The sequence below is a fragment of the Pecten maximus genome, chromosome 16, assembly GCF_902652985.1.
Source record: "Pecten maximus chromosome 16, xPecMax1.1, whole genome shotgun sequence".
Taxonomy (NCBI): domain Eukaryota; kingdom Metazoa; phylum Mollusca; class Bivalvia; order Pectinida; family Pectinidae; genus Pecten; species Pecten maximus.
In genome coordinates this window covers 11,736,364-11,756,072 of record NC_047030.1, presented here as the reverse complement: position 1 = coordinate 11,756,072, position 19,709 = coordinate 11,736,364, and the positions used below count along the sequence as shown (strand labels likewise).

Below are 19,709 nucleotides of genomic sequence, written 5' to 3'. Positions count from 1 at the left end.
CAGGAGGCCCTTCACCTGCCATCCAGAGAAATTAAGGTCATGTGTTCTGCCAAAGGACACAACCAACTCGGCACAGACTGGTCCGTTTCTCAGCTTCCTGAGAAACAATCCACCACAGGTAGGGAGTGTTGAACCAAGCACCTCCAATCTTCGTCTGTGGTAACGTTGGCCAATGCTTTAACTGAATAATATATCGCACCCCGTTCGATAGCCCGAGTTTCCTCTGGCCCTGACACCATGTCTGCCTACACCAGACATGGTGTCACGGCCAGAGGAAACTGGGACCACCTGTTCGAGTAGGTAATCTTAAAATGAACAACAATACAAAATTAATATTTTATGAATTTTTTATTTGTTTTCTCATTTTTTTTTCATCTTTCACAGAAAAAAACAAGATATATGTTTGCTATACACAAACAACTTTCTTTTTCCACCCATTTGACATCTTTACATCGTAATCTTCACCCGTAGCGATTATCACTATACTTAACAATAGAATCGGTATTTTTTGTCTTAAGTGGTATGTACTGTCATTCTACAGTTAGATTTTCAGGAACCTTTAACAACAATTTAACAAGTCCTATGATAAAATAAACGAGTATAGGACTCGCGGCCTACTTATAGACTTACACATGTAGTACACGTAGTATCACTGAATCGCTTAAAATATTGATCTTCAAATAAAAACAGGATTTATCAAATTAAGATAAGGAGTTAACCATGTCTGTCTGTTTGAAATTAGGCCAGAAGGACCGGATGCCATTTTGCCAGCCTTTTGTTGGGGACTTTAAAACTTACATACCAGTATCATTATAACTGACCGTTATATACTGAATAAGGAAGCTTAACTCAATATTAAAACTCTGTCTGTTGAATTCAGATTTAAAGTAAAAATTGACTGTATTTATATAGTCTGAATGAGAATGGAGCTGTAACTCAATATTAAAACTCTGTCTGTTGAATTCAGATTTAAAGTAAAAATCGACTGTATTTATATAGTCTGAATGAGATGGAAGCTGTAACTCAATATTAAAACTCTGTCTGTTGAATTCAGATTTAAAGTAAAGTTGGGTATGAATCGACTGTATTTATATAGTCTGAATGAGATGGAAGCTGTAACTTAATATTAAAACTCGGTCTATTGAATTCAGATTTAAAGTAAAGTTGGGTATGAATCGACTGTATTTATATAGTCTGAATGAGATGGAAGCTGTAACTTAATATTAAAACTCGGTCTATTGAATTCAGATTTAAAGTAAAGTTGGGTATGAATCGACTGTATTTATATAGTCTGAATGAGAAGGAAGCTGTAACTCAATATTAAAACTCTGTCTGTTGAATTCAGATTTAAAGTAAAGTTGGGTATGAATCGATTGTATTTATATAGTCCGAATGATTTGGACCATCCAACCACTTTAATATACTGTAGGAAGTGGATGATCATCTGTTAAAGCAGATAGATGTTCAGAATCATTCAGACTAGTATTAATAGCAACAAATGATATATCAAACAATTAAGATTAATATTTGATTCTAGATACAACATAATTGTGACAATATCTTTGAACCATCAGTGTAATGTATTGTACAATTTCCTATTCAAGACACCTACCACTTTGATACAAACAGTGTAATATCTCCTCAACCCACATTCATATACAAGTTTTAATACTGATTGTGTTGGTAACATGGATTTGACATGGCACATTATTGAGGCTGTTGTTAACATCAAAATAAAGTTTAGTCATAATGTACTTGACCTACAAAAAGCCCTGCCTGGCCATAAGCCCCTCCCCTTTCTATGAAGTTTTCCAGAACCAGGCCTACATTTGGTATTAAGCCCCCTACCTGATTCTGTTCTTGACTTGAAAATCTTGTGATATATAAAGTTGACCTGAATGTTGATAAAATTGACAAAAATTTAAAAAAAAAAAAAAATATTGATTTTGTTACTTTGATGAAGAAAGGATACTACCAACTTGGATTAGTGTTTGTTTACGTGCCAATTAACCAGCTACCAATTAATAGATGTGATGGTCAGATCGGTGTTGAGACCTGGTGATCGGCAGTGATTGAAAACTGAAATACCTAGCTGGCAGAGATGCCTTGATCTGAAGAAGCTTACCCATGTAATACAAACTTTAAAGCTAGTCAAAAATAGTTATCTGAAATAGCTTGTCTATGTAATACAGGCTTTAAAGCTAGTCAAAAACAGTTATCTGAAATAGCTTACCCATGTAATACAGACTTTAAAGCTAGTCAAAAACAGTTATTTGAAAATAAAGTGAAATTGTGCACAGATATTGATTGTTGGCACATGATCAAAGTTGCTTACAGTCATTGTCAACCATGCTGTTTTCAAATACTAAAGGTTAAAGAGTTTCCAGTCCGACCTTCATAGAAAATATATTAATCTTCAATTTTTGTCATATTCATTATAGGGAATTTTCAGACGATTAAAAGAAAATCAGGAAACAGAATGGCAAGACTCGTAAAAATAACCATGAAATGGTACACTTTCCTTATGGTTCAGTACATAATTCAAGGTCACTGGTCCAGTCTAATACTGAAGGTTTTTCAAGCGAAGTAAACATGCTTTTCAATTACAGACTAACAAAGCATCATGGGAAAAAAATCTCTGTTGAAGTATCAAAATCACCGATACAGCTGATATATATATTTATATATTTTTTTTCCCAGCTGTTACTGATTTATATGTACATAACAAGCCATCAAAATAAATTGTGACTGACCAATACCTGTGATTGAAATTAATCATTAAATGTGGTAGTCTGTAGTTCTTGCTCAAATTAACTTTACTACCTCAGAACCAATATAGACACATTCTGGCCTGATCAATTGACCTATACCACATATGATATGTTATCACTACTTTAAAGAGTATCTGACCATATCACATTTAAAAAAAAAATTATTCATTTAATTTTTGTTTCACGTCCTATTAACAGCCAAGGTCATTTATGGACACTTGCCTACGGTCAGTACCAGGTAACTACCCCACATGGGTTTCCAACTCGCAGCCCAGTGGTGGAGGGCTAGTGATAAAGTGTCGGGACACCTTAACCACTCGGCCACCACAGCCCCTACCACCATATCACAATCGACAGTAGCTATAACATGTACCGAACCAGGAGGAAAATTACAAAGCAGTACCATTCCACCTATAAAATCAGTTTTCACTCTATGAATCTAAAATTTAAAAAATATACCTTTGTCCTGTTTTAATTCATCCATACTTGGCGAAAAATGCCTGTGTACAAAGTTTATAGAATACAGAGGTACACTTATCAAACTACACCGACATTTAAATAACAATTTGATATTAACGATTCAAACTCAAGTAAAAATTTCAGCGAAACCAAAATTTTAGAAAATAAATCTAGTTTATGGTAAAACTTATTTTCCTTAGATTCATCACAGTATACTTTTCAGGAGTTAAAAACCTAGTTCTAGGCACTATGATTTATACTGGACTCAGTATTATTTTAAAGCAGTATTTATCAAAAGGTCCATACATTAATTATAATAACTTATTATTCCTTACTTTATCAGACTCTAATATAACCACCCAACACTAAAGGTCATTCATTACAACTTTACTTGTGAAACACAAATTTAAATTTAACCTAACAACAATAGCACCTGTACATTATCTGTAGACTACAAATATAGTTGTTGATTATCGCTTGCAGTCCCTACTCTAAACCAATGTGACCTTGACTTTTGACTTTAGTCAATTATAGCCAAAATCATATCACAGGAAGCTCCAACCGTCATGATGGAGTATAAAAAATAAATTTAAAACTTGATTGGCATCAATGTAATTAGTTATCTGCTTTGTTTATGAGTATTGAACTTATATTTCAAATATATCAAATATTCCAACAACAATGAAAACATTAAAATGTTAATGTTTTCTATAAAACTTCCTCTAAAATTCAATAAAAACAGATCAATGATTAAGAATGAGATGCCAAAAACTCAAAATCATAAAAATAAACCTTTTTAGATGTTTATCTTCCACAGTTGATTTTTTTCTCCGTTATACACCATATTCCTGGACATGCATCATATTAAAAAGGCATGATTTTCATCTAAGTTTCTGATAAAATTGCATGATTTTTATCAACATTTTCAGTGAAACTGCATGATTTTTATCCATTTGTGTTGTTGTAAAATTGCTGACTTTTTGCACATTGAACTGACATAACCTTTGAAACAACATGTAGATTTTGTATTGTCCATCTCTTTAACAAGCAGAAAGCCTTATAATTCTCTCGTTATATCTGGTAATGGGAGGTAACTCCCGGCCTACCAAGCCTTCAGGAGTGCCATATTTCGCCAGACATTTCAGTGTACACTTTACGGGACAGTTGTACACTATGGTCGACTGGGCACTGCTCATTCTCAGAGCTTATGGGGTATCACACAGGAGGCATTCGGCAGCAGATTGACGTCAAAGCTTTGCAAACTATCATGTCCATCAACTCCATATTGACATCCAAGCTTTGTCAACCTGTCCTGTCTGTCAACTCAATCTTCGTCTTTATATCTCTTCAGTCCAACTCGTGACAACTTATGATTGTATAGCAGACAACCAAACCCCATATGTTAAACATTATATAAAATTCACCAAGGCAATGCTGTCAATTCTTTCACTTGTTGATGTTGTCAATTTCACCAATGTTTTTGCGGGCCGGGTCTGCATGGACGGTGAAACCGAGAATGCTGCTGTCAATCTTTGTCATCTTCTTCTTTTTCTTGCCCTTGGCTTTTTGGGTTTCAAAGTCGTTGACTTGGTTTGAAGGCTGAGACTGGCGAAAGTCACGGGCAGGGGCAGGTCCCCAAATACTGTCCTGTAATTTAGATAATAAAATGTTATTATTTAAGTCTTGTGTACAACTTGTTGGTGTTTTTTTTATCTATATACCAAATCAGTATAAACATAATTAAAGAGATCACCTGTCAAACCAATTTCATTTATCAAATAGTTTGAAGAAGTTTTTTTTTTAAAAAAAAGGGACAATCTACCGATCTTATTGTGCTTTCTGACAAAGACATTCAAGGCCTGTACTAACATATGCAGGTCCAAGATATATGCCTGAAATGTTACATTTAAAACATTGACAGATCTGTTTGTTCACATAAGTTAAAAGGCCTCAGCAAATGTATGAAAGAGACATACAAAAAGAACAAAATGGTACAACACCAGAAAACCGCAGTTTTATCAATAAGACACCTTCTAAAGATTGATGAATGCAGCAAAGTTTTGTAAATTTTGGTGATTTTTTACCTCCGGTTGATGCTGCTGTTGGCGACTCTTATTTCTGTTTTGGCTTCTCTTTTCCAAAAATTGTTTTGCAAAATCAATGGCTGCCTTGTTTTCTCCCAGGTAAGAGCGCACATAGTCATGTACCTGGAAAACATATCGCTCCAAAGTTTGAATTTTAAAGTGATCAGCACACAAAAATCATGTCAATACTTTTTGTATGACCTGCGACAAGAACGACTTTGTTTGTTTGTGAAACAGCTGTGGCCATCAAAATACGATGTCAAGATATTCTTAACATGTGTGTGTGACCCTTATGAATTCAAAACAAGGAAGAGGATAAAAGAGTAAGTTTGCTTGCTGGGTTTATGGCCCCATGAACAGCCAGGATCATTTTGCGGCAGGGTATCCTTGTAGTAGTTGGTGACTACCTCAATAAACATACAGGAGACCATCCACATGCCATACAGAGCAATTGTGGTAAAGTATCTTGCCCAAAGACACAACAGTAAAGAACAAGCCATGCTCTCAGCTTCCTGAGAAACACCCTGAATAGACTTTGACCACACTGCCCAGATATTCACCCAAAATTGCATTGTCAGATTTTCGGATTGAGCCAGAACAGTACCATACGAAATATATACAAGATAGATAGTGAATTATTTTTCAGCAGATATTTTACATGTACATAACCATATGAATGTGTTAATACTAAAAAACAATGATTACCTCATATGGAGAATCCACCTCTTTCAAGAAGGAGATGAAAGTTGGGACTGTAAAATAACAAATTAGGTAAATCATGTGTCAAAGCTTGACTGGCGTATGGCGGTAACTTTTTTCCTTAGTTATAATCAAATTGAAATCTATATAAAACAGCAAAATGTACAGATAATGCAGATGTAACTATTGGACTCTTTTTTTTATATGGCATTAAGTTGATAAATGCCAAAGCTTTGCAGGCAAATATGCCATTTTGTGAAAGTATGAATACAAATCCTTGTCATTTATATCATCTTTAATGTCATAACATTATTTTTTAGAAAGAAATTGGAAACAAATGCACTTTTTCAATTTAAATGAATTTAAGAAATGAAGTCTCTATCATATTTTCACTTTTTTTTTGACATTATGAATCATTGATTTCATACCAAGTCTCTAAAATATAAATTCACAATGCTATCTACATTTATTATAACACTTACTGTCTACTGAAGTAGCCATATTCCTCAGCTCCCTCTCGCACCACTGGGTAAAATCGTCCCCCTTTGGAATGTTGCCCTGAAATAACTTCTGGACAGCCTCCTACAAAATATCACATTTTGAAATATTAAGAACAATGTTAAACAGACTGTAATTTAGACACTGGGCACATAACATCCAGCACAAGACACCTTGCACTACTTAACTATAGTTTTATAATACCTAATAATACTTTACCATAATCTTAGCAGACCTTACACTATTTAAAATGGTTTTATCATACCCAATAATATTTCAATATAATTTAAGCAGACCTTACACTATTTAACTATGGTTTTATCATACCCAATAATATTTCAATATAATTTAAGCAGACCTTACACTAATCAAATATATTCAATCACACCTTACAATACTTAACTACAATTTGATGACAACCACTTACTTTTATTACAAGATTCCTTACAATTTTAAACTATAATTTTATTTAATAACAGATTCCTAACAATACAAAACTATAATTTAATTACAAGTTTCCTTACAATACAAAACTAATTTAATTACAAGATTCCTAACAATACAAAACTATACTTTAATTAAAAGATTCCTCACAATACAAAACCATAATTTGAGATTGCTTAAAATAAAGAACTATCATTCAATTACAAGATTTTTTACAATACTAAACTATAAGAATTCCAGCTACAGTGTAATGACATTTGCATTTGATCCTTTATCACATCAATTTAAAATTAGAAGAAGTTTTTGCACCTCTTCTTTCTTCATCTTGGATGGCTTTGGTTTGCTGGTGGTGTTGATGACAGGCGCTGCAGTATTGATTTGACCTCCCTTTAGGGCAGGAAACTCAGCATTGTTTGTCTGCCCACCGCTAAAATATCAACAAATATATTGTGACAACAGGACCCACACAAACTTATCAGACATTCCTACAACATCAAATATATACTGTATACCTGGTATTTTTCGCCCCAGGTTATTTTCGTACCTGAGCAACACAAAAGATATTCGCCCTTCTTTTCTTTGCATATCCCGCTGAAGTGTGAAATGTAATCAGGTGTGAAATATACAACGTTTACCTGTCTTCAGATTTACTTTTAGTCTATATTGATTCAAATAGTATCAGGTATGCATGGTCGATTTTTAGAAAACACGATGAGTGGTAAGTTCACTGTGCCGTGACTACTGACCAGTGTTTTCTCTTGTTCATTTGTCATCGATGGAAGCCACAAGCGACGGTGAACTCATAAAATCAGTCTTCACAATGGCATGAATTTGATGCTATTTTATGTGAATCATTTTAAAAAATGACTGGATTTTAAAAGTTACTTAGTATTTATAGCAAATATACTAAACCTAGTACGCTGTCTTAGCCCATATTCTCGATTTAACTCAACGTGATATTGCAAATTTACAAGGCCAAGATTTAGATCTAGATTTCATTTCACATGCATAGATTGAAATAAAACAAAAAATTATTTTACAAATTTAGTTTAAATATATAACATGTGTTGCTTGTAATTGTATAGAATAAAACACTTGAAAAGTACGAGGGTATGTTTTGGATCCGACTACAATTGGCCTATGTGTGATAACTTGTAAATCCTGCAATTGAGCTTGACATTTTCGCTGTCATCATAAATTCGCCCCATCATCAAAGGGCGAAAATGGTGAAAATTAAACGGGGGCGAAAATTACCAGGTATACAGTAGTGTCCGCAAGAACTTGTAATTATGTAAGTAGACACTCCTACAACATCAGATGTATATACACAATCAGTTAGTTTTATCTCCACAGGTTTGACATTATGTCACATGAGTTACCAGCAACTCTTATAACTGCTGTTTTGTATCCAAATAATTTCTGATTTAAAGATGTGGGAGAATTTACCAAAGTGTGATCCTATTTTTAGTAGAATTTTTACCACAAAATTTTTAACTTGTTTTGGACCCTCTGGACAAAAATTTCATTTGGTTCATGCCAATCGCTTTTGTCTTTTACAGAAAGATATAAAAGAAGGGCATTGTGGATTAATTACATTGGTTCTCTAGAAAGACAAAGCACTTTTCAAATAAGACCAACAGGACAAATTTACCTATTCCTGGAGGAGGCAGCAGGTGCTCGTTTAGACGAGATGATAGCATCGTCCCAGAAGCCAAGGGAGCCTGCACCATTACTGGTGCCACTGTTCTGTTGGGAGTTTGTCTGTGCCCTTACAGCATTGCCCCATGCCCCTTCACTGGCCCAGTGTGAAGGGGAGGTAACTCCACCCCAAACACTTGCAGCACCAAGTGTAAGGTTCTACAGGTGAGAAAATAACAGGCATTGTGTATCAGAGTACAACTAACAGTATTGTAAAATTTCATCAATTTTACCAACACACCACACATTCAACTTATCAAATCAACACCTCGAGTGAAAACAATCCTGAGATTTTGGTTGTTATAGTGTACCTTTGTCTGACTTTGTTGAGTTTGCTGTCGTTCATTTTTACGTTCTGTCTCCTGTTTGGACTGTTCTTCCTGGATCTCCAACAAGGTCTTCCCATTACCCTGACTGGGCACACTGCATTCAGAAACAACATCATACAGTATAATATTAAATGTCTTTTCTACTATAACTTTTTATAACAAGTCAGTGGCATTTTATAGTAACTGATGGCTACCTAACAGAACAAAATACATGAAACCTAACATTTACTATCCTCAACAATTAGAGTCAAGTGTCCTGTCCAAGGTCACAATCAAGACAGCAAAGAACAGTCCATGATTTCTAGATATCTGAGAATCTTAAACTACTTGAGGTAGGAATTTAACCACAAACCTCAGATCATCACCTAGGGCTGTATAAGGCCAATGCTTTACTGACCGAGCAGTCCAGTACTCTGTCTGTAATACCATAAAATGCTACCCTGCCTCAGGATTCTATAGCTACATCATCATAAAATGTTCGAACCTGGCAATGGATCTCATATACTAAGTACTCTGTCTGTAATATTTTGGTTTGTTTGTTTTTGTTTAACGTCCTATTAACAGCCAGGGTCATTTAAGGAAGTGCAAGGTTTTGGAGGTGGAGGAAAGCCGGAGTACTCGGAGAAAAACCACCGGCCTACGGTCAGTAACTGGCAACTGCCCCACGTAGGTTTCGAACTCGCAACCCAGAGGTTGAGGGCTAGTGTTAAAGTGTCGGGACACCTTAATCACTCGGCCACCGCGGCCCCTGTGTCTGTCTGTAATACCATACCATGCTAACCTACCTCAGGATTCTATATACATCATAACATAACATCATAATAAAATGTTTAATCCTGAAAATGGGTCTCATACACAAATTAAATACTATAAAATGTCAGCAGTTCACGTTCTATATTTCTGTGGACATTCTAAACATAATAGTATAATGAAGGGAGATACCTACACTTGACTAGACCAGGATTTCTGTTGCTGTTGCTGCTGTAATGTTAGCATCTGCTGTCGTTGTACATCTGCTTTGCGCTGCTGCATTTGCATCTGTGGTGAGCACCAATTTGCAATATTACAAGTTTGTACAGCATTTCATTATTATTCAAAAGATAGTGTATTACAAAATTTTTCAAAGGAACGATCATTTTTTGTGGCAACCGAGTCCTATTAAATTAATTTCTGAGGCATATTTAGATTATCCCAGCATTCAACACCAAAACAGAATTTAAATAATTGTGTACCAGTAAATATCATCTGCTGTTATTTTTCCTGATAGCTAATTTCTACTTAATAATCAAGTATCAATTCCAGATTATAAACCAATTCATAATCTTCTATTTTACTTTTATCTATCTCTGTGTGTTAATCAACTCATCATAATTAATGTTTGCTGTCTAAATATAAACATACAGATTCTTGTTCGAAGCGCTCCCTCTCTTCCTGTTCCTGAATCTCCAGAAGGGACTGGGTTTTATTTGACACTCCGCTGGCCCCCATGGCATTTGACTGTTGATTGGCCCACTGGGCATGGGATGGTAACTAAAACAGTAACATATTCAATCAAAGTCATAAACTACTGCTAAAGTCAACATATCTTACATATCTATGGTAACTAAAACAGTCACATATTCAATCAAAGTCATCTATGGTAACTAAAACAGTAACATATTCAATCAAAGTCATAAACAATTGCTAAAGTCAACATATCTTAAATATCTATGGTATCTAAAACAAAGTAACCACCATATCTACCATCACTCTAAGTCATACTTCTAATGACCTGTTGTTAAATACGAAATAATCTATTTTAAAACCATCACTCTAAGTCATACTTCTAATGACCTGTTGTTAAATACGAAATAATCTATTCTAACATAAGGCTCAATTTTCTTTAATTACTAATCTTTTAAATTACAACTGAGCGTTTATTATTATAAGATACTTGAATATAATCCCTCAAAATGTACTTATGCTAAAAGTATGTGGAGGAAGGAGCTGACAGTTGACTATCTGTTTACAGGTACAGCCACCTTTCTACTTGATGTAGCGATATTGAGGTATAAAAGTCAAAAGGTGTGATTTATCTTTTTTAAATATCTGGTTGATATTTTCATAGTTCTAACAGTATATCATACCTGCATCTTTGCCATCTGTTCCTGTTGAAGTTTGCGGAGTGCCTCTTGTTGTTTGTGTTGTAATTCCTGCAGTCTTTGTGCCTCCTTCCACATTCAACAAAAACATTATCAACTAAACATAACTTAAGTGCTATTATTCCGACATAAAATTGTTGCATACTCCTCCTAACTAGCTAGAGCCAAGTACAACCATTGAGCCTTTAAATTAATGACCATCTTAATCAAATCAGGGGTAGAACTTGCTGTTAAATTAATTAACAAATGTATATAAGCTAATTTAAAATCAGTCCCATGCATATTGATATTGTCATAATACATATTGCTGTTTTAATATTAAGTGACTCATTTTGTTACAATAAAAGGTAAAACATCTGTGGTTTCTGTTATAATATAAATATCATATAATTCAACATACCTATCATCTCCTTTATAAAACCACTTAAAATACCTGTCGTTTCTGTTATAATACTACTTAACATACCTGTTGTTTCTATTATGATACGACTTAATATACCTGTTGTTTTTGTTATAATATGACTTAACATACCTGTTGTTTCTATTATACTACTTAACATACCTGTCATTTCTGTTATAATTCTACTTAATATACCTGTTGTTTCTGTTATAATACTACTTAACATACCTGTCGTTTCTGTCATACTACTTAATATACCTGTCGTTTCTGTCATAATACTACTTAATATAACTGTCGTTTCTGTTATAATACTGAACACACCTGTCGTTTCTGTATTTCCAATTGTTTCTGTTTCTCCATCTCCTCTTCCTCTTGTCGTTTTATCTCTTGCTGTCTCTGTATCTCCTGTTGACGTATCAGTTCCTGTCTCTGTAATTCTTGCTGCCGTAAGTCTGCTTGCTGTCTATGTAGCTCTTGTAATCTATCAGTAACAGCAGGGAGTAATTGGTTATTACACAAGGTTCCCTGAAACTAATCTGAATTGATACTCCTGGTACTATTTCAATATTCTCCATGTAAATCAGGATTTTGTTCCCATTTTGTCTTTACTGAAGCTTCACAGAATTTGAGTGTTGATTTCTATTTTACTGACAATTTGATATTCCTTTGTGGTTTGTTGGTAACAATGGTTACATGTTATGTTTGGTAATTTCAATTTCATAAAATATATTTCTTCTAATTATTGAAAATCCAAACTGTATAACGTAAAAGAAAATCAATATTATCCTGTATTGATCATATAATACAAAATTACCTAACACTATTTTCTCACCTCATTTCTTCTTCCTTTCTTCGCCTTAGTTCTTCTTCCTTTTGTCGTCTAATTTTTTCTTCCATTTGTCGTCTCTCCTCTTCTACTTTTCTCCTCTGCATCTCTTTTTCTTCTCGCATTTGTTTCTCTGCTTCTTCCTTCTGTCTCATTTCTTCTAACTTCTGTTACAGATTAAATATTACGATGCAAAACTCTTCACAGCAAATTCAATTCAAAACATTTTATATTATTGAATAAAACAATATAACACATCAATTGTTAATTTTTCTAGTTTCTGATTACTCATGAAAGTCAAGTGAACAGATTTTCATTTAACTTTGTAAAAGTTCAAAAGACATATCAAGACTCTTTTCAATACAGATGTTGTTTTTTTGTGCAGTTATGGGTATTTCTTGACTTTAATCACCATGAATTTTTGTCGTTCCATTTCCATCATTTCTTTCTCCCTTTGTATTTCTTCCTTTTGTAATCTAAGTTCTTCTTGCTTTCTGTGAAATAATTCTGATCGTAGTTTTTCCTCCTCTTCTTTCTGGCGTTCATCAGTTTCCTGTATAAAAACATTATACCAATGATAGTGGCCTCTATTGAGTTATCAGACTTTTATCTCATTTAAAGACTTCAATTTGTGTAAAACATGTTCAGAAATTTATTTGGGAGAAATATGTATGTTACCTTTCTAGCTTTCTCTAGCTGCGCTTCCAGGTCTGATGAGGATATCACAGATTTTGGATCAAGGTCCCACACACTGCCCGTTCCTTGGGATAACAGATCTGTAAAAATAAAACAAAATCTAAAATCAATAAAATATTTTAAAACTGCCTTTTCAAATCGTTGTTATGAAAATAATTTGCAATTAGACCTTATTATGTATATTAAATGAAACAGAATTTCTTTGATTTCTTTTGAATTCTGCAACCAACAGATACTAATATTAGAAATCGAATAATCTCAGTTATGTTCAATGACAAATTTCCAAACTCAAGCTGCTTTCCAAGAATTTTTTTGGGGAAAAAAAAAAAGAAGTAATTTATATTTTCAGGCACTAAGCTGAAATTCAAGCACTTTTCTGTCAGTACATGGAGGAATGACAACTAATGACTTGCCTTGAACAGCTGGGTTAATACCACCCCATATTGACCCATCATCTGCCTGTGGTGGTGACTTGGTAAGGTCAGCGGGCTGAGACATTGAGCGATGAAATGTGTGGGACATTTGTCTAGGTGACTCACCACCCACCCGCTCTGTAGGGGGAGACCTGAAACAGAAACAAGTTATCAGTATGAGGATGTAGATGTATGTTAGGGGTAAGGAGAGACCTTAAAACTCTAACAAGTTATCAGTATGAGGATGTAGATGTATGTTAGGGGTAAGGGAAGACCTTAAAACTCTAACAAGTTATCAGTATGAGGATGTAGATGTATGTTAGGGGTAAGGGGAGACCTTAAAACTCTAACAAGTTATCAGTATGAGGACAGATGTATGTTAGGGGTAAGGGGAGACCTTAAAACTCTAACAAGTTATCAGTATGAGGACACAGATGTATGTTAGGGGTAAGGGGAGACCTTAAAACTCTAACAAGTTATCAGTATGAGGATGTAGATGTATGTTAGGGGTAAGGGGAGACCTTAAAACTCTAACAAGTTATCAGTATGAGGATGTAGATGTATGTTAGGGGTAAGGGGAGACCTTAAAACTCTAACAAGTTATCAGTATGAGGATGTAGATGTATGTTAGGGGTAAGGGGAGACCTTAAAACTCTAACAAGTTATCAGTATGAGGATGTAGATGTATGTTAGGGTAAGGGGAGACCTTAAAACTCTAACAGTTATCAGTATGAGGACAGATGTATGTTAGGGGTAAGGGGAGACCTTAAAACTCTAACAAGTTATCAGTATGAGGATGTAGATGTATGTTAGGGGTAAGGGGAGACCTTAAAACTCTAACAAGTTATCAGTATGAGGACACAGATGTATGTTAGGGGTAAGGGGAGACCTTAAAACTCTAACAAGTTATCAGTATGAGGACGATGTATGTTAGGGGTAAGGGGAGACCTCAAAAACTCTAACAAGTTATCAGTATGAGGATGTAGATGTATGTTAGGGGTAAGGGGAGACCTTAAAACTCTAACAAGTTATCAGTATGAGGATGTAGATGTATGTTAGGGGTAAGGGGAGAACTTAAAACTATAACAAGTTATCAGTATGAGGATGTAGATGTATGTTAGGGGTAAGGGGAGACCTTAAAACTCTAACAAGTTATCAGTATGAGGACAGATGTATGTTAGGGGTAAGGGGAGACCTTAAAACTCTAACAAGTTATCAGTATGAGGACGTAGATGTATGTTAGGGGTAAGGGGAGACCTTAAAACTCTAACAAGTTATCAGTATGAGGATGTAGATGTATGTTAGGGGTAAGGGGAGACCTTAAAACTCTAACAAGTTATCAGTATGAGGATGTAGATGTATGTTAGGGGTAAGGGGAGACCTTAAAACTCTAACAAGTTATCAGTATGATGTAGATGTATGTTAGGGGTAAGGGGAGACCTTAAAACTCTAACAAGTTATCAGTATGAGGACAGATGTAAGGGGTAAGGGGAGACCTTAAAACTCTAACAAGTTATCAGTATGAGGACAGATGTATGTTAGGGGTAAGGGGAGACCTTAAAACTCTAACAAGTTATCAGTATGAGGACAGATGTATGTTAGGGGTAAGGGGAGACCTTAAAACTCTAACAAGTTATCAGTATGAGGATGTAGATGTATGTTAGGGGTAAGGGGAGACCTTAAAACTCTAACAAGTTATCAGTATGAGGATGTAGATGTATGTTAGGGGTAAGGGGAGACCTGAAAACTCTAACAAGTTATCAGTATGAGGATGTAGATGTATGTTAGGGGTAGGGGGAGACCTTAAAACTCTAACAAGTTATCAGTATGAGGACACAGATGGATGTTAGGGGTAAGGGGAGACCTTAAAACTCTAACAAGTTATCAGTATGAGGACAGATGTATGTTAGGGGTAAGGGGAGACCTTAAAACTCTAACAAGTTATCAGTATGAGGATGTAGATGTATGTTAGGGGTAAGGGGAGACCTGAAAACTCTAACAAGTTATCAGTATGAGGATGTAGATGTATGTTAGGGGTAGGGGGGGACCTTAAAACTCTAACAAGTTATCAGTATGAGGACACAGATGGATGTTAGGGGTAAGGGGAGACCTTAAAACTCTAACAAGTTATCAGTATGAGGACAGATGTATGTTAGGGGTAAGGGGAGACCTTAAAACTCTAACAAGTTATCAGTATGAGGACACAGATGTATGTTAGGGGTAAGAGGAGACCTTAAAACTATAACAAGTTATCAGTATGAGGATGTAGATGTATGTTAGGGGTAAGGGGAGACCTTAAAACTCTAACAAGTTATCAGTATGAGGATGTAGATGTATGTTAGGGGTAAGGGGAGACCTTAAAACTCTAACAAGATGTATTATGTTAGGAGTGCAATAGAAATGTGAGCTAGTTTTACCAGACACCAGTTTATTATGTGAAAATCATTGTACATTTATCAACAGCATTTTTATAGACACTTTCTGGAATTTACAGACACAGATTGTCATCAATTAAGACACAAACAATGTTTTAAGAAATGAATGCACAATCAAATTTTTGAACATTTGAAATAATGAAGTATGACAGTATTATTATAATGCCACAACATTGAGTTAACATACCTTGGAGACAGTTTAGGGTCAGAGGTTGGGACACCAGGCACAGGTAATATGGGCTGTTTGAGGAGGATCTCTGTCGCCAGCTGTTGTTGATGTAGAGGAGGCAGGTTTTTAAATTCTTCATTTTCCTGTAACTGTGTCATTACCTGTTGCAGCTGTAAGTGTCTGAAACACACATAATAAAGTCAGTATATCAGACTTGTCAGTAATTCACAAAATATCATTGTCAAACCAAGATAGTAGAGCAAATTAACAGCCAAGTATCATTCCCTGCTAACCGAGTTTCACCCCTCAAGATGAGGATCATTTCCCTACTAGCTAAATATTGTCCCCTTTCTAGCTGAGATTCACCGGCCTACGAGCAGAGTATCAACCCATTACTAGCTGAGTATCATCCCACTACTAGCCGAGTATCATCCCACTACTAGCCGAGTATCATCCCACTACTAGCTGAGTATCATCTCACTACTAGCCGAGTATCATCTCACTACTAGCCGAGTATCACCCCACTACTAGCTGAGTATCATCTCACTACAAGCCGAGTATCCTCTACAAGCTGAGTATCATCTCACTACTAGCCGAGTATCATCTCACTACTAGCCAAGTATCATCTCACTACTAGCCGAGTATCACCCTCTACTAGCTGAGTATCATCTCACTACTAGCCGAGTATCATCCCACTACTAGCCGAGTATCACCTCACTACTAGCCGAGTATCATCCCACTACTAGCCGAGTATCATCCTCTACTAGCCGAGTATCATCCCACTACTAGCCGAGTATCATCCCACTACTAGCCGAGTATCATCCCACTACTAGCCGAGTATCATCCCACTACTAGCTGAGTATCATCCTCTACTAGCCGAGTATCATCCCACGACTAGCCGAGTATCATCCCACGACTAGCCGAGTATCATCTCACTACTAGCCGAGTATCATCCCACTACTAGCCGAGTATCATCTCACTACTAGCCAAGTATCATCCACTACTAGCCGAGTATCATCCCACTACTAGCCGAGTATCATCCACTACTAGCCGAGTATCATCCCACTACTAGCCGAGTATCATCCCACTACTAGCCGAGTATCATCCACTACTAGCCGAGTATCACCTCACTACTAGCCGAGTATCATCCTCTACTAGCTGAGTATCATCCTCTACTAGCCGAGTATCATCCCACTACTAGCTGAGTATCATCCCACTACTAGCTGAGTATCATCCCACTACTAGCCGAGTATCATCCTCTACTAGCCGAGTATCATCCCACGACTAGCCGAGTATCATCCCACTACTAGCCGAGTATCATCTCACTACTAGCCGAGTATCATCCCACTACTAGCCGAATATCACCTCACTACTAGTCGAGTATCACCTCACTACTAGCCGAGTATCATCTCACTACTAGCTGAGCATCATCTCACTACTAGCCGAGTATCATCTCACTACTAGCCGAGTATCATCCCACTACTAGCCGAGTATCATCTCACTACTAGCCCAGTATCATCCCACTACTAGCCGAGTATCATCTCACTACTAGCCAAATATCATCCCACTACTAGCCCAGTATCATCTCACTACTAGCTGAGTATCATCTCACTACTAGCCCAGTATCATCCTCTACTAGCCGAGTATCATCCCACTACTAGCCGAGTATTATCCCAATACTAGCCGAGTATCATCCCACTACTAGCCGAGTATCATCTCACTACTAGCTGAGTATCATCTCACTACTAGCCGAGTATCAACTCACTACTAGCCGAGTATCATCCCACTACTAGCCAAGTATCATCCCACTACTAGCCAAGTATCATCTTGCTACTAGCCCAGTATCATCCCACTACTAGCCGAGTATCACCTCACTACAAGCCGAGTAGCATCCCACTACTAGCCGAGTATCATCTCACTACTAGCCGAGTATCATCCCACTACTAGCCGAGTATCATCCCACTACTAGCCGAGTATCACCTCACTACTAGCCGAGTATCATCTCACTACTAGCCGAGTATTATCCTCTACTAGCCGAGTATCATCTCACTACTAGCCGAGTATCATCTCACTACTAGCAGAGTATCACCTCACTAATAGCAGAGTATCATCTCTCTACTAGCCGAGTATCATCTCACTACTAGCCGAGTATCATCTCACTACTAGTCAAGTATCATCCCACTACTAGCAGAGTATCATCTCACTACTAGCCGAGTATCATCTCACTACTAGTCAAGTATCATCCCACTACTAGCTGAGTATCATCCTCTACTAGCTGAGTACCACATGTTGCTTAGTTACTGACCTGAGAACCATCTGTTGGTGCATCATGTGTTGCTGTAAGACATACTGTTGCTGTAGAAGCTTTATCTGGTCCTGTTGTTGCTGTGCTGCCAGGTCAGGACTTGCTTGCCTCTGAGGGGAATTCTGATTAGAAAAAGAGAAATATCTACCAGTAAGTAATCTAGAATAGCAAAATAATTTTTGTTTTTGGCATTGTTTTGGACTTAAGAGTTTTGTTTTATGTTTTCCCAACATGTAGTCCATGGTCAAGTTACACCTAGAGCAGGGTTAGACTGTACATTTCACTGCTTTGTACATGTCACTGCTTTTTTTTTTGGTAAAAGATATTTTCCTCACTCCCATAATAATCAACTGACAAAAAAAAGACATCAGATTGACAGAAGTCTAAAAATGTCAAATTAAAAAAAAACAAAAAAAAAAACATGACTACACAGCATTGCTGTATGACCTCAAAAGAATTCAGATTAAAAACATCATTTCACCATTTCCGAGTGCTGGACAAACTATGCAAAACTTCTTAACCAAATTTATGATGTACAAACAGACAAAGGTTTAATAATAATAATAATTTTGAGCTCTATATACTGCCATATTACAGCAGCATAGCTCTCTCAAAAGCTGTTCACAAATTATATTTATTTCAGCATTTACAGCTTATACACAAAATTCTTGCACTGTCTTACCACATACTCATTTACAGCAGAGTAAACTGGAACACGAAGGAGTAAAGTGCCTTGTTCAAGGATACAACTAGCGACACTGTCCCTCACATTTAATGTTCCATCAAGGTGATGTAAAGAAATACCAAAGACAAGGGATATGATGAAATTCATACACGTAGCATCCACATAGTACTTACGAGTAATGGAGGAGGCGCTGTACCTGGCAAAAATGGAACTCTACCCCACCTCTTAATTAACTCTCCTGAAAAAATTTAATCAATGTTCAAGATTATTTCACAACACAATCTATTGGAAATGTATTTCTTATATAACAAATACTACAAATATCTTAAGCAATTTTCACAACACCATCTATTGGAAATGCATTTCTTATGTAATGAATACTATATATATCTTAAGCAAATTTTTACAATACAACTTACTAAACACAAAAGGGCAAAATAAAACAAAATTCGTTTAGGTGGATCTTTCTATAACATTTCTCTATTTTTCAATCATACATTTGAAAAGCTGATAAATAAGCATTATTTTTTAATTTGTAAAAATTTCAATGACATACATGTATCAGTATTTCTCTATTTTTCAATCATAAATCTGAAAAGCTGATGAATAAGTATTATTTTTTTAATTTGTAAAAATTCCAATGACATATGGGTGTTG

The 19,709-nt window shown here is 36.0% G+C and overlaps 1 protein-coding gene across 1 annotated transcript in view; it reads right to left on the bottom strand.

Moving 5' to 3' along the window:
• Positions 1 to 333: 333 nt before the first annotated feature.
• Positions 334 to 19,709, bottom strand: part of LOC117344482 (GRB10-interacting GYF protein 2-like) — a 34,954-nt gene continuing 15,578 nt past the window's right edge. The window contains exons 12-29 of the mRNA XM_033907236.1: positions 19,226 to 19,290; positions 18,368 to 18,489; positions 16,081 to 16,242; positions 13,459 to 13,610; positions 13,028 to 13,125; positions 12,762 to 12,902; positions 12,356 to 12,516; positions 11,845 to 12,004; positions 11,109 to 11,192; positions 10,384 to 10,512; positions 9,929 to 10,020; positions 8,965 to 9,076; positions 8,607 to 8,812; positions 7,265 to 7,382; positions 6,496 to 6,595; positions 6,020 to 6,066; positions 5,315 to 5,437; positions 334 to 4,877 (exon numbers count right to left, since the gene is read on the bottom strand). Of these exons, the coding sequence (XP_033763127.1) occupies positions 4,677 to 4,877; positions 5,315 to 5,437; positions 6,020 to 6,066; positions 6,496 to 6,595; positions 7,265 to 7,382; positions 8,607 to 8,812; positions 8,965 to 9,076; positions 9,929 to 10,020; positions 10,384 to 10,512; positions 11,109 to 11,192; positions 11,845 to 12,004; positions 12,356 to 12,516; positions 12,762 to 12,902; positions 13,028 to 13,125; positions 13,459 to 13,610; positions 16,081 to 16,242; positions 18,368 to 18,489; positions 19,226 to 19,290 (2,273 nt within the window). The 3' untranslated portion in view covers positions 334 to 4,676. The remainder of the gene's footprint in view (positions 4,878 to 5,314; positions 5,438 to 6,019; positions 6,067 to 6,495; positions 6,596 to 7,264; positions 7,383 to 8,606; positions 8,813 to 8,964; positions 9,077 to 9,928; positions 10,021 to 10,383; positions 10,513 to 11,108; positions 11,193 to 11,844; positions 12,005 to 12,355; positions 12,517 to 12,761; positions 12,903 to 13,027; positions 13,126 to 13,458; positions 13,611 to 16,080; positions 16,243 to 18,367; positions 18,490 to 19,225; positions 19,291 to 19,709) is intronic.